The sequence below is a fragment of the Salvelinus alpinus genome, chromosome 31, assembly GCF_045679555.1.
Source record: "Salvelinus alpinus chromosome 31, SLU_Salpinus.1, whole genome shotgun sequence".
Taxonomy (NCBI): domain Eukaryota; kingdom Metazoa; phylum Chordata; class Actinopteri; order Salmoniformes; family Salmonidae; genus Salvelinus; species Salvelinus alpinus.
In genome coordinates, this window is record NC_092116.1 from 13,929,981 (window position 1) to 13,945,820 (window position 15,840).

Sequence of the window (15,840 nt, forward strand, 5' to 3'; positions counted from 1 at the left end):
CTTGACTATACTGTACTGAACTATGCTGTACTGTACTGAACTGTATTGTATTGAACTGTACTGCACTGCACTGAACTATACTCTAATTGACTGTACTGAACTATGCTGTACTGAACTGTACTGCACTGACCTGTACTGCACTGAACTATACTGCACTGAACTATACTCTACTTGACTGTGCTGAACTATGCTGTATTGAACTGCACTGAACTGTACTGCACTGAACTGTACTGCACTGAATTATACTCTACTTGACTGTGCTGAACTGAACTATACTGTACCGATCTGTACTGCACTGAACTATACTCTACTTGACTATACTGTACTGAACTATACTGTACTGAACTATACTCTACTTGAATATACTGTACTGAACTATACTGTACTGAACTATACTATACTGATCTGTACTGCACTGCACTATACTCTACCTGACTATACTATACTGAACTATACTCTACTTGAATATACTGTACTGCACTGAACTATACTCTACTTGACTATACTATACTGAACTGTACTGAACTATACTCTGCTTGAATATACTGTGTTGAACATTACTGTACTGAACTATACGGTACTGAACTATACGGTACTGAACTATACTGTACTGTACTCTAATGTGCTTTACTTTGATGTCCAAACTTGTGAAACATAGACATCTATGATTGGTTCAGATTTGGTCCGATCCAACCAAATGTGGTCTTGTTTGGTGGCAGGGCTCAATAATAGTCAGTGTGTACAATAATACCCAAATATGCAAAGGATATTGCATATTTCTACCTTTGTGAAACCTATTTAGGATGCATCACCATGAAGACAATAACATTCATATCTATGAGTCTACATTTTTGTGTAGATCAGGGACCCATGCTGAAATTCCGTTACCACAGTTCTGTTACCGGTTGTAAATCCACTTCACTTACTGTGTGCGGTGTCATGTCATAGCTGACACCCCATTCTTTCTGCAGAGATCTTTGAATCTTAATTCTGAGTCGATATTTAAGAGTTTTTGGGAAACGTGGTCACATAAAAAACTGAGCGAGATTTTACCAAATTTCTGTCACCAAACTTTGCATCTGCACTGTTCTTCCAGTAAATGTGTTTTTGTAAAATGTTCAGTGAAATTGTTAACAGTAGTCCTTGTGCATAGAGTTGTACTGTTTGTTAAACTTTGAAATCAATGTTTTTTGTTTGGCATACATTTTAATTCCGTTACATGTGGAATTGCCCTTGATCTACATTGAACAGGGTCGCCTAGTCAGTGTGTGATAACAGCTAACACTATGTCACACTCGTCGCTAATGGAAAGGGCTTGTCAATATCCCAGCAGCCAGCGAACATGCACACGCACACATAAACAGTTGTCGGAAGTTTACATACACTTAGGTTGGAGTCATTGAAACTCGTTTTTCAACCAATCCACAAATGTCTTGTTAACAAACTATAGTTTTGGCAAGTCGGTTAGGACATCTACTGTGTGCATGACACAAGTAATTCTTCCAACAATTGTTTACAGACAGATTATTTCACTTATAATTCACTCTATCACAATTCCAGTGGGTCAGAAGTTTACATACACTAAGTTGACTGTGCCTTTAAACAGCTTGGAAAATTCCAGAAAATAATATCATAGCTTTAGAAGCTTCTGATAGGCTAATTGACATAATTTGAGTCAATTAGAGGTGTACCTGTGGATGTATTTCAAGGACTACCTTCAAACTCATTGCCTCTTTGCTTGACATCATGGGAAAATCAAAAGAAATCAGCCAAGACCTCAGCAAAAAAATTGTGGACCTCCACAAGTCTGGTTCATCCTTGGGAGCAATTTCCAAACGCCTGAAGGTACCATGTTCATCTGTAAAAACAATAGTACGCAAGTATAAACACCATTGGATCACGCAGCCGTCATACCGTACTTTGGTATGAAAAGTGCAAATCAATCCCAGAACAACAGCAAAGGACCTTGTGAAGATGCTGGAGGAAACAGGTACAAAAGTATTTATATCCACAGTAAAACGAGTCCTATATCGACATAACCTGAAAGGCCGCTCAGCAAAGATGAAGCCACTGCTCCAAAACCGCCATAAAAAATCCAGACAACGGTTTGCAACTGCACATGGGAACAAAGATCGTACTTTTTGGAGAAATGTCCTATGGTTTGATGGAACAAAAATAGAACTGTTTGGCCATAATGACCATCGTTATGTTTGGCGATAAAGGGGGAGGCTTGCAAGCCGAAGAACAACATCCCAACCGTGAAGCACGGGGGTGGCAGCATCATTTTGTGGGGGGGCTTTGCTGCAGGAGGGACTGGTGCACTTCACAAAATAGATGGTAGCATGAGGGAGGAACATTATGTGGATATATTGAAGCAACATCTCAAGACATCAGTTAGGAAGTTAAAGCTTGGTCGCAAATGAGTCTTCCAAATGGACAATGACCCCAAGCATACTTCCAAAGTTGTGGCAAAATCGCTTAAGGACAACAAAGTCAAGGTATTGGAGTGGCCATCACAAAACCCTGACCTCAATCCTATAGACAATTTGTGGGCAGAACTGAAAAAGCGTGTTTGAGCAAGGAGGCCTACAAACCTGACTCAGTTACACCAGCTCTGTCAGGAGGAATGGGCCAAAATTCACTCAACTTATTGTGGGAAGGTTATGGAAGACTACCGTAAACGTTTGACCCAAATTAAACAATTTAAAGGCAATGCTACCAAATACTAATTGAGTGTATGTAAACTTCTGACCCACTGGGAATGTGACTGAACTGGGAATGTAAAAGCTGAAATAAATCATTCTCTCTACTATTATTCTGACATTTCACAATCTTAAAATAAAGTGGTTATCCTAACTGAACTAAAACAGGGAATGTTTTCTTGGATTAAATGTCAGGAATTGTGAAAAACTGAGTTTAAATGTATTTGGCTAAGGTGTATGTAAACTTCCGACTTCAACTGTACACACACACACACACACACACACACACACACACACACACACACACACACACACACACACACACACACACACACACACACACACACACACACACACACACACACACACACACACACACACACACACACGGCTAGCAGCCTCACAGGTTCATGTGCAAAGGACAAACAGCTGTTACGATCCCCAATAAAGGCTGACCTGGATCAGGCGGAAGCAGGGGGAATACCGTAGTGCCTTGGCGCCAACAAGTCATAATCACACCTTAAATCATATAATGGCCGGTGGAGAGATGCCCAGCAAGACATATTAGTCTACAGTATATGCTTATACTCGTCTTGAGGGGGGAGAGAAGGGTGCAGTATGTTTGAATAGTGCAGTGTGCAGTGTGTAGTGTGTGTGTTCTGGACTTCTGGAGCCATAAGTGAAGCTGAACGTTGTGATAAGGTTGCAGTTAGGTTATAATACATTACCTATCTTGTATGAATAGAGTAGTGTGTCAGAGTGTGTTCAAACTGCAGTTGGTTACATCCATTCATCACATGTTGAACTGAGTGTTTCAGTAAGGTTGTCGCAAGGTTGAAATACAGTAACGATGGGCTACATGAATAGAGTAGAAAGTGTTCTACTCATCCTGCAGTTGGCTGTAGCCACAGACTAGCCACGTGGAAAAGCCATCTGAAGCTGAATGTTGCGATAAGGTTGCCTCACAGTTGTCTTGCTAACAGGAACCGTCTACTGTTCACCCAGAGAGGTGGTCCATGTAGCCCAGGAGCACAGTGTCACTTTGACTCCGTCTTCGCCGTGCTGTAGTCTTATGAATCATCAAGACCGCTGCTAAGGGCTTCGGAAATGACCGCTGTGTGTGCGTGAGGGCTAAGCGCGTTTGCAGTGTTATGTATCCCTCCACCCCCGTCCGTCCGTCTGTCCCTCTGTCCTTGTGCTGGACCTGACTGACCTGACTGTCACCCAAATGGGTTTTCATTGCGTGAGCTAAAACCCTCGCTCTTTCTCCACCGCTGGCTCTGTTAGTAACACTCTGCCAGGGAGAGGTCCCGTAGGGGATAGCCAGTCACATCTAGAATTCACACACTTCTGTACACCTCCTACTCCTGTAACGTTTGAAAGAGGTTGTTACGATGGCGGGTTGGGTAGCTTAGATGGATATTATGGCCACTTTAAGGTGACGATAAGTGCGGCTGTGTAACCATGTACGCAGAGAGTCGGGAAGCAAGTTCAGGGAGCGAATACTTTAAAATAAATAAATGAGCAAAACAAGAAACGCAAACAGCACGCCGACATGAAAAACAGGAACAATGACGACTGGGGAAGAAACCAAAGGGAGTGACATATAAAGGGCTGGTAATGATGGAGTCCAGCTGAGGAGGTGATGGAGTCCAGGAGGTGATGGAGGAGGTGATGGAGGTGATGGAGTCCAGGTGAGTGTCATTATGCGCGTAACGCTGGTGACAGGTGTGCACCTTAACGAACAGCCTGGTGACCTAGAGGCCGGAGAGGGAGCACACGTGACAAGCTGATGCGTTTAACTGCGCTAGCGAGGTCTTGAGCTGCTCTGACTGCTGCAGACAGTGTGTGTGGGGGCGTGTGCACGTGCACGTGCATTCCGTGCGTGCGTATCACTAGCAGGTGTAGGAGGGAAAACGGTGGCCTTGCAGACCCGAGATCAAAGAAGGCTGTTGGGGGTTGAAGTGGGAAACTTGACGCTCGGCTGATTTCTAAGGATGTATTCATAACAAGCAACACAGGGCTGCTTCGCGGATAGCTGAGGAGTTCTTTAGGATAAAAGAAACACACGGTTTTGTGGTATTTGGCATGGGGATCTGAGGCCGTGCGTGGGAAGGAAGGACAGCGGAGTGGGATAGTAAGATGGTGACAGGGAGAGAAATAGTGTGAAGGAAGGACGGTGAATCTATTTTGACTTCCATTATTACCCTTCAAGTCAAGTTTTTGTTGTCACTCAGTAGATAGTCTACGTCTTTTCATTCCTCGTATTTCATTCATTCTTTAACTTCTGCTTTCATTTTTCTCGAGGACCTTTTGTTTTTCTTCTGCATTCCCTCATCTGTCACAGTCCCTCTGCCTCAAAATCTACAAAACACATTTTTTCTGGTAGTAAATCTTTATGCAGCTGGCAACAACAACACACACACACACAGACAGCGGTCCATTAAATAGTCATGCTTGGCCTAGAGTGACTCATCTAATGCAGAGGACATGCATCGTACACAGCCAATGGTCTACTGTCTAAACCTATGGCATCAGAGGAGGCTGGTGAGAGAAGCTGTAGGAAGACGGGCTCATTGTAATGGCTGGAATGGAATCAATAGAATGGAGCTAAACACGTTGTTTCCATGTGTTTGGTGCCATTGATTCCATTCCAGCCATTACAATGAGCCCGTCCACCTACAGCTTCTCTCACCAGCCTCCTCTGTCTGGCATAACAGCTATTCTGGTGTGCCTTGGAAGTCCTGGTCCATCATCCATTTAGCGGTAAGAAAGCCAGAAGGACATATACACGCAGGTTTCCCATTCCACGACCGCAACTGAAGGTTTTGGAAGCGGGGAGTGGAAATGTTAGTCATAACGGAGGTCGAGTCTGTCGTGGTTTTGTTTCTGCGTTCGTGCCGGAGGTTTTTGTCCATACACGTGGTTGTGATTATTGGGTTAAACAGAAGGCACGGGAGAGACAGAGGAACACGTGTCCCTGCACCTAATTGATACCACTTCATGAATGTGCACGAGCATACGCACACAAACGTGCACACTCCAGTATGATAATGTTGGAGGCTATGGAGGAGTAAGGGCTGTCTTGTGTTTGGCTGAAGTTGACAGAGGTGCCTCTAAGAGCTATTTGTCTAAACATCTAAGCATTTAGGCCTAGTCTCAATGTGAGTGTGGATCGGTTGCTTGCGAAGGATTCATTGACACCCAATCTTATCTATGAAAGCCGTTATTAAACAGATGTTCTGGTCCCCTTACCTACCACTGATATTTTACAGAGGACTTCACTGTTCCGCATTAGACCAAGTGAGCTCAGTCTCAAGAAAAGTGTGGTATTCTGTTTACAGTGAGTGACCTGTAAATGAGGGTCTACTGTAACCAAACTTTATACAGTAAATGAAAAAAAATTAGATGGGTTTGTAGAGATTGGCGGGATGGATGGTAAATTATCGACACCGACCACTTATCGCAGGCATTTTGCTGATATCGTTCTTTACAATAAGTAGCCTATTCTACAGAAATGACGTTTGTAATTAAAGAAGTTAGCTAATAATGGGACAATTGATGGCTACAACCATCGAACCAATAGTAGTAGTTGAAAGGATAATAAGAAAAAGCAGCACATTAATGTTATAAACCTATTGTTCTATTTATCGTTATCCCATCAATTCAGACATGTCACGATCGTCAATGGGAGAGAGAGAGGACCAAGGCGCAGCGTGTGGAAAATACATCTTCTCTTTATTAGAAGAAGGACAACGAAACAAAACAACAAACAGACAAACGTGAAGCTATCAAAGACTAAGTGCAAACATGCAACATAGACACAGACAATTACCCACAAAACCCCAATGCCTATGACTGCCTTAAATATGGCTCTCAATCAGAGACAATGAACCACAGCTGCCTCTAATTGAGAACCAATCTAGGCAGCCATAGACATAACTAGACAACTACACTAGACACTACAAAAACACATACATTCCCCATGTCACACCCTGACCTAACTAAAAAACATAAAGAAAACAAAGAATACTAAGGCCAGGGCGTGACAAGACAATTCATCGCGATATGGATTTTTGTCGATATCGCCCAGCTCTAATCTGCAGGAAGTCGCCCGTAGGCGTTGCAAGTCAGTAAAAAGGCAGTCTAGTCTAGTTTTCGTAGTCATTGTCCTTTTGAATTGCCTGAATCCTCAACAGTTTACATTTTTTTCATGCGTGCGTGTGTGTGTGTGTGTGTGTGTGTGTGTGTGTGTGTGTGTGTGTGTGTGTGTGTGTGTGTGTGTGTGTGTGTGTGTGTGTGTGTGTGTGTGTGTGTGTGTGTGTGTGTGGCCACCGAGTTGAAACATGCAGCTGCAGGAAGAGCAGGACTCACAAACCGCTGTGGATTGTTCAGAATTTGCTAAAACACTAGTGTGTGCTAGGTAAATAGTGGTGCTTTCACCTCCACATTCCCTCGTAACTGAGGCGTGACGGTCATGTTGGTCTGTTTTAATCTCTATATTCCATCCCTCTATCCGCCCACCTGTTTTAATCTCTGTTCCATCTCTCTATCCGCCCACCTGTTTTAATCTCTATGTTCCATCACTCTATCCGCCCACCTGTTTTAATCTCTATATTCCATCTCTCTATCCGCCCACCTGTTTTAATCTCTATGTTCCATCCCTCTATCCGCCCACCTGTTTTAATCTCTATGTTCCATCCCTCTATCCGCCCACCTGTTTTAATCTCTATATTCCATCTCTCTATCCGCCCACCTGTTTTAATCTCTATATTCCATCCCTCTATCCGCCCACCTGTTTTAATCTCTATATTCCTTCCCTCTATCCGCCCACCTGTTTTAATCTCTATGTTCCATCCCTCTATCCGCCCACCTGTTTTAATCTCTATGTTCCATCCCTCTATCCGCCCACCTGTTTTAATCTCTATGTTCCATCTCTCTATCCGCCCACCTGTTTTAATCTCTATGTTCCATCCCTCTATCCGCCCACCTGTTTTAATCTCTATGTTCCATCCCTCTATCCGCCCACCTGTTTTAATCTCTATGTTCCATCCCTCTATCCGCCCACCTGTTTTAATCTCTATGTTCCATCCCTCTATCCGCCCACCTGTTTTAATCTCTATATTCCATCCCTCTATCCGCCCACCTGTTTTAATCTCTATGTTCCATCCCTCTATCCGCCCACCTGTTTTAATCTCTATGTTCCATCCCTCTATCCACCCACCTGTTTTAATCTCTATGTTCCATCCCTCTATCCACCCACCTGTTTTAATCTCTATGTTCCTTCCCTCTATCCGCCCACCTGTTTTAATCTCTATGTTCCATCCCTCTATCCGCCCACCTGTTTTAATCTCTATGTTCCATCCCTCTATCCGCCCACCTGTTTTAATCTCTATGTTCCATCCCTCTATCCGCCCACCTGTTTTAATCTCTATGTTCCATCCCTCTATCCGCCCACCTGTTTTAATCTCTATGTTCCATCCCTCTATCCGCCCACCTGTTTTAATCTCTATGTTCCATCTCTCTATCCGCCCACCTGTTTTAATCTCTATGTTCCATCCCTCTATCCGCCCACCTGTTTTAATCTCTATGTTCCTTCCCTCTATCCGCCCACCTGTTTTAATCTCTATGTTCCTTCCCTCTATCCGCCCACCTGTTTTAATCTCTATATTCCGTCCCTCTATCCGCCCACCTGTTTTAATCTCTATGTTCCATCCCTCTATCCGCCCACCTGTTTTAATCTCTATGTTCCTTCCCTCTATCCGCCCACCTGTTTTAATCTCTATGTTCCATCCCTCTATCCGCCCACCTGTTTTAATCTCTATGTTCCATCCCTCTATCCGCCCACCTGTTTTAATCTCTATGTTCCATCCCTCTATCCGCCCACCTGTTTTAATCTCTATGTTCCTTCCCTCTATCCGCCCACCTGTTTTAATCTCTATATTCCTTCCCTCTATCCGCCCACCTGTTTTAATCTCTATGTTCCATCCCTCTATCCGCCTACCTGTTTTAATCTCTATGTTCCATCACTCTATCCGCCCACCTGTTTTAATCTCTATGTTCCATCCCTCTATCCACCCACCTGTTTTAATCTCTATGTTCCATCCCTCTATCCGCCCACCTGTTTTAATCTCTATGTTCCATCCCTCTATCCGCCCACCTGTTTTAATCTCTATGTTCCTTCCCTCTATCCGCCCACCTGTTTTAATCTCTATATTCCATCCCTCTATCCGCCCACCTGTTTTAATCTCTATGTTCCATCCCTCTATCCGCTCACCTGTTTTAATCTCTATGTTCCTTCCCTCTATCCGCCCACCTGTTTTAATCTCTATATTCCTTCCCTCTATCCGCCCACCTGTTTTAATCTCTATGTTCCATCCCTCTATCCGCCCACCTGTTTTAATCTCTATGTTCCATCCCTCTATCCGCCCACCTGTTTTAATCTCTATGTTCCATCCCTCTATCCGCCCACCTGTTTTAATCTCTATGTTCCATCCCTCTATCCGCCCACCTGTTTTAATCTCTATGTTCCATCCCTCTATCCGCCCACCTGTTTTAATCTCTATGTTCCATCCCTCTATCCGCCCACCTGTTTTAATCTCTATGTTCCATCCCTCTATCCGCCCACCTGTTTTAATCTCTATGTTCCTTCCCTCTATCCGCCCACCTGTTTTAATCTCTATATTCCTTCCCTCTATCCGCCCACCTGTTTTAATCTCTATGTTCCATCCCTCTATCCGCCTACCTGTTTTAATCTCTATGTTCCATCCCTCTATCCGCCCACCTGTTTTAATCTCTATGTTCCATCCCTCTATCCACCCACCTGTTTTAATCTATATGTTCCATCCCTCTATCCGCCCACCTGTTTAAATCTCTATATTCCATCCCTCTATCCGCCCACCTGTTTTAATCTCTATGTTCCATCCCTCTATCCGCTCACCTGTTTTAATCTCTATGTTCCTTCCCTCTATCCGCCCACCTGTTTTAATCTCTATGTTCCATCTCTCTATCCGCCCACCTGTTTTAATCTCTATGTTCCATCCCTCTATCCACCCACCTGTTTTAATCTCTATGTTCCTTCCCTCTATCCGCCCACCTGTTTTAATCTCTATGTTCCATCCCTCTATCCGCCCACCTGTTTTAATCTCTATATTCCATCCCTCTATCCGCTCACCTGTTTTAATCTCTATGTTCCTTCCCTCTATCCGCCCACCTGTTTTAATCTCTATATTCCTTCCCTCTATCCGCCCACCTGTTTTAATCTCTATGTTCCATCCCTCTATCCGCCCACCTGTTTTAATCTCTATGTTCCATCCCTCTATCCGCCCACCTGTTTTAATCTCTATGTTCCATCCCTCTATCCGCCCACCTGTTTTAATCTCTATGTTCCATCCCTCTATCCGCCCACCTGTTTTAATCTCTATGTTCCATCCCTCTATCCGCCCACCTGTTTTAATCTCTATGTTCCATCCCTCTATCCGCCCACCTGTTTTAATCTCTATGTTCCATCCCTCTATCCGCCCACCTGTTTTAATCTCTATGTTCCTTCCCTCTATCCGCCCACCTGTTTTAATCTCTATATTCCTTCCCTCTATCCGCCCACCTGTTTTAATCTCTATGTTCCATCCCTCTATCCGCCTACCTGTTTTAATCTCTATGTTCCATCCCTCTATCCGCCCACCTGTTTTAATCTCTATGTTCCATCCCTCTATCCACCCACCTGTTTTAATCTATATGTTCCATCCCTCTATCCGCCCACCTGTTTAAATCTCTATATTCCATCCCTCTATCCGCCCACCTGTTTTAATCTCTATGTTCCATCCCTCTATCCGCTCACCTGTTTTAATCTCTATGTTCCTTCCCTCTATCCGCCCACCTGTTTTAATCTCTATGTTCCATCTCTCTATCCGCCCACCTGTTTTAATCTCTATGTTCCATCCCTCTATCCACCCACCTGTTTTAATCTCTATGTTCCATCCCTCTATCCGCCCACCTGTTTTAATCTCTATGTTCCATCCCTCTATCCGCCCACCTGTTTTAATCTCTATGTTCCATCCCTCTATCCGCCCACCTGTTTTAATCTCTATATTCCATCCCTCTATCCGCCCACCTGTTTTAATCTCTATGTTCCATCCCTCTATCCGCCCACCTGTTTTAATCTCTATGTTCCATCCCTCTATCCGCCCACCTGTTTTAATCTCTATGTTCCATCCCTCTATCCACCCACCTGTTTTAATCTCTATGTTCCTTCCCTCTATCCGCCCACCTGTTTTAATCTCTATTTTCCATCCCTCTATCCGCCCACCTGTTTTAATCTCTATGTTCCATCCCTCTATCCGCCCACCTGTTTTAATCTCTATGTTCCATCCCTCTATCCGCCCACCTGTTTTAATCTCTATGTTCCATCCCTCTATCCGCCCACCTGTTTTAATCTCTATGTTCCATCCCTCTATCCGCCCACCTGTTTTAATCTCTATGTTCCATCCCTCTATCCTCCCACCTGTTTTAATCTCTATGTTCCATCTCTCTATCCGCCCACCTGTTTTAATCTCTATGTTCCATCCCTCTATCCGCCCACCTGTTTTAATCTCTATGTTCCATCTCTCTATCCGCCCACCTGTTTTAATCTCTATGTTCCATCACTCTATCCGCCCACCTGTTTTAATCTCTATATTCCATCTCTCTATCCGCCCACCTGTTTTAATCTCTATGTTCCATCCCTCTATCCGCCCACCTGTTTTAATCTCTATGTTCCATCCCTCTATCCGCCCACCTGTTTTAATCTCTATATTCCATCTCTCTATCCGCCCACCTGTTTTAATCTCTATATTCCATCCCTCTATCCGCCCACCTGTTTTAATCTCTATATTCCCTCCCTCTATCCGCCCACCTGTTTTAATCTCTATGTTCCATCCCTCTATCCGCCCACCTGTTTTAATCTCTATGTTCCATCCCTCTATCCGCCCACCTGTTTTAATCTCTATGTTCCATCTCTCTATCCGCCCACCTGTTTTAATCTCTATGTTCCATCCCTCTATCCGCCCACCTGTTTTAATCTCTATGTTCCATCCCTCTATCCGCCCACCTGTTTTAATCTCTATTTTCCATCCCTCTATCCGCCCACCTGTTTTAATCTCTATGTTCCATCCCTCTATCCGCCCACCTGTTTTAATCTCTATATTCCATCCCTCTATCCGCCCACCTGTTTTAATCTCTATGTTCCATCCCTCTATCCGCCCACCTGTTTTAATCTCTATGTTCCATCCCTCTATCCACCCACCTGTTTTAATCTCTATGTTCCATCCCTCTATCCACCCACCTGTTTTAATCTCTATGTTCCTTCCCTCTATCCGCCCACCTGTTTTAATCTCTATGTTCCATCCCTCTATCCGCCCACCTGTTTTAATCTCTATGTTCCATCCCTCTATCCGCCCACCTGTTTTAATCTCTATGTTCCATCCCTCTATCCGCCCACCTGTTTTAATCTCTATGTTCCATCCCTCTATCCGCCCACCTGTTTTAATCTCTATGTTCCATCCCTCTATCCGCCCACCTGTTTTAATCTCTATGTTCCATCTCTCTATCCGCCCACCTGTTTTAATCTCTATGTTCCATCCCTCTATCCGCCCACCTGTTTTAATCTCTATGTTCCTTCCCTCTATCCGCCCACCTGTTTTAATCTCTATGTTCCATCCCTCTATCCGCCCACCTGTTTTAATCTCTATATTCCGTCCCTCTATCCGCCCACCTGTTTTAATCTCTATGTTCCATCCCTCTATCCGCCCACCTGTTTTAATCTCTATGTTCCTTCCCTCTATCCGCCCACCTGTTTTAATCTCTATGTTCCATCCCTCTATCCGCCCACCTGTTTTAATCTCTATGTTCCATCCCTCTATCCGCCCACCTGTTTTAATCTCTATGTTCCATCCCTCTATCCGCCCACCTGTTTTAATCTCTATGTTCCATCCCTCTATCCGCCCACCTGTTTTAATCTCTATGTTCCATCCCTCTATCCGCCCACCTGTTTTAATCTCTATGTTCCATCCCTCTATCCGCCCACCTGTTTTAATCTCTATGTTCCATCCCTCTATCCGCCCACCTGTTTTAATCTCTATGTTCCATCCCTCTATCCGCCCACCTGTTTTAATCTCTATGTTCCATCCCTCTATCCGCCCACCTGTTTTAATCTCTATGTTCCATCTCTCTATCCGCCCACCTGTTTTAATCTCTATGTTCCATCCCTCTATCCGCCCACCTGTTTTAATCTCTATATTCCATCTTTCTATCCGCCCACCTGTTTTAATCTCTATGTTCCATCCCTCTATCCGCCCACCTGTTTTAATCTCTATATTCCATCTCTCTATCCGCCCACCTGTTTTAATCTCTATGTTCCATCCCTCTATCCGCCCACCTGTTTTAATCTCTATGTTCCATCCCTCTATCCGCCCACCTGTTTTAATCTCTATGTTCCATCTCTCTATCCGCTCACCTGTTTTAATCTCTATGTTCCATCCCTCTATCCGCCCACCTGTTTTAATCTCTATGTTCCATCTCTCTATCCGCTCACCTGTTTTAATCTCTATGTTCCATCCCTCTATCCGCCCACCTGTTTTAATCTCTATGTTCCATCCCTCTATCCGCCCACCTGTTTTAATCTCTATGTTCCATCTCTCTATCCGCCCACCTGTTTTAATCTCTATGTTCCATCCCTCTATCCGCCCACCTGTTTTAATCTCTATATTCCATCTTTCTATCCGCCCACCTGTTTTAATCTCTATGTTCCATCCCTCTATCCGCCCACCTGTTTTAATCTCTATGTTCCATCTCTCTATCCACCCACCTGTCTCTCAATCTCTATATTAAACACTTCTCTCTCTCTCTCTCTTTCTCCCCCCTCTATATCCTTCCCTTCTGTCCTCTTCTCCAGGTAAGGCGGCTAGTACCGACACCGGTCCGGGAGGGGACTACGGTGTACCCACCCCAGGCCCCGCCTTCAAGGAGGTGTGGCAAGTCAAGGTGTGGCCAAAGGGGCTGGGCCAGGCCAAGAACCTGGTGGGCGTCTACCGTCTGTGCCTGACCGAGAAGACGGTCAACTTCGTCAAGCTTAATTCAGACGCCGCCGCCGTGGTCCTGCAACTGATGAATGTGAGGCGCTGCGGTCACTCCGAGAACTTCTTCTTCGTGGAGGTTGGTCGTTCCGCGGTCACAGGCCCCGGGGAGTTCTGGATGCAGGTGAGATGAGATGTAACACAGGCCTAGTGTTTGGGGTTACAGCTCTGAATGGTCACTGTGTTTTGATTGGCAAGCTGTGTATTCATCCTAATGCATGACCATTTGATGTTGGCTAAACTGAAAGGAAAAGAGAACCCAAAGAGTATAACTGTGTTCTGTCTCATGCAGGTGGATGACTCTGTGGTGGCCCAGAACATGCATGAGACCCTGCTGGAAGCCATGAAGGCCTTGAGCGAGGAGTTCCGCCAGCGCAGCAAGTCGCAGTCCAACTCCGGACCAGGGGGGGGCGCTACAGCCTCCAACCCCATCAGCGTCCCCTCGCGACGCCACCACCCCAACCCGCCCCCCAGCCAGGTGGGCTTCACCCGCAGGCCCCGCACTGAGCCACCTGGAGGGGCTGGAACAGGGGGCAACAGTGCCAACGCATCGCCCACTCCCCGCCACAGCTTCCCCAGGTCACGCACAGCCAGTGACGGGGGTAAAGGTGAAGAAGGTGTGGGTGGAGTGTGTGGAGGGGTAGGGCAGAGTTCCAGTCTTACTACCAACGGGTCCTGCTCCACCACGCCCATCCTCAGGTCCAAATCGGCCCGCTCGGCCCCCACCCTGGCCAAGAACAACCCCATGGGCCTGATGCGCTCTGTCTCCACCCCAGCCCCCTCCCCGGCCCCCAGCCTCTCCTCCAACTCCGGCCACGGCTCAGAGTTTGGGGTAGTGGTGGGTGCGACCGGAGGAAGTGGTGGAGGAGCAGGGGCCGGTGCATACAGCCGCGTCCCCTCCCACAACGCTTCCGTGTCGGGCTCCCCCAGCGACTATGGCTCCTCGGATGAGTACGGCTCCAGCCCTGGGGAGCAGTCCTCCCACTCCCTCCTGGCCCCCTTCCCCAACATGCCTGGAGGTTCAGCCGGGTTGGGCGGCCACGGTCAACCCCTGGACGATGAGGCTACTAACTACATCCTAATGGGCCAGCGGGGTGGAAGTGGCGGTGGAGCCACGTCATCTGGCTCTCTGCCTGCTGGTGCATCCAGCTCAGCCCCTTCCCACCAGGCCCAGACAAGGAGGGTCCTGCGTCGCTCCTCCAGCCGGGAATGTGAGGCTGAGAGGCGGCTGCTGAGCAAGCGGGCGTCCCTGCCCCCCATGGCCCTGGAGCGCCTGGCCCCACGGCCCCTCAGGGGGGAGGAGGAGCAGGACGAGGACGTGGCCGACTACGCCATCATGTCACGCAGCACCAGCAGGGAGTCCTTCACCACCTCCTCCTCTTCACGGAGAGACTCTGAAATAAGTCCCGGTGGAGAGGGGGGAGGAGGGGGGTACCTGGATGTGGCTGGAGAGTTGGGTGGAGGTGGAGGTATAGTGCGGGATAACGGCTACATGTCCATGCTACCGGGAGGAGTGACCCAACCCCCTGTCAACCTCAACAACTCGCTTTCCGCCTCTGTTGCTGACGAGTCCAAGCTGGCGGACGACTACATGGCCATGACACCCAACAACAGCGTATCACCGCCACAACAGATCCGGCCCCCTCCCGGAGACGGCTACATGATGATGTCACCCAACAGCAGCTGCTCTCCGGACCAGCGTGGGGGCCTGGCAGGCGGGGCCTGGGTGGGCAGCAGCAGCGCGGACAGCCGGGCGGGCAGCGACTACATGAACATGTCCCCCATCAGCGCCCGCTCGGCCAACAGCAGCCCCCCTCCCCCCGAGCACCCCCCTCAGACAGACCCCCACCCCCTTCAGCAGGCCCCTCAGACAGACCCCCATCCCCTTCAGCACGCTCCCAAGATGGTCTACTCCTACTACTCACTGCCCCGCTCCTACAAACACACGCCACCTGGTGGACACTTTGAGGACGGCCGAGGCAGGAGGCCCAATGGGAGCGGTGGTGGTAGAGGGGTTGGCAGGGCAGTGG

General features: G+C 46.8%; 1 protein-coding gene across 1 annotated transcript in view; it reads left to right on the plus strand.

Annotated features, from left to right (window-relative positions):
- The window catches only part of LOC139561884 (insulin receptor substrate 1-B-like), a 68,553-nt gene that overhangs the window by 13,581 nt on the left and 39,132 nt on the right, over positions 1-15,840 (plus strand). The window contains exons 2-3 of the mRNA XM_071379271.1: positions 13,630-13,934; positions 14,103-15,840. The exon at positions 14,103-15,840 is cut by the window's right edge and continues 1,467 nt beyond it. Coding sequence (XP_071235372.1) covers positions 13,630-13,934; positions 14,103-15,840 — 2,043 coding nt within the window. The remainder of the gene's footprint in view (positions 1-13,629; positions 13,935-14,102) is intronic.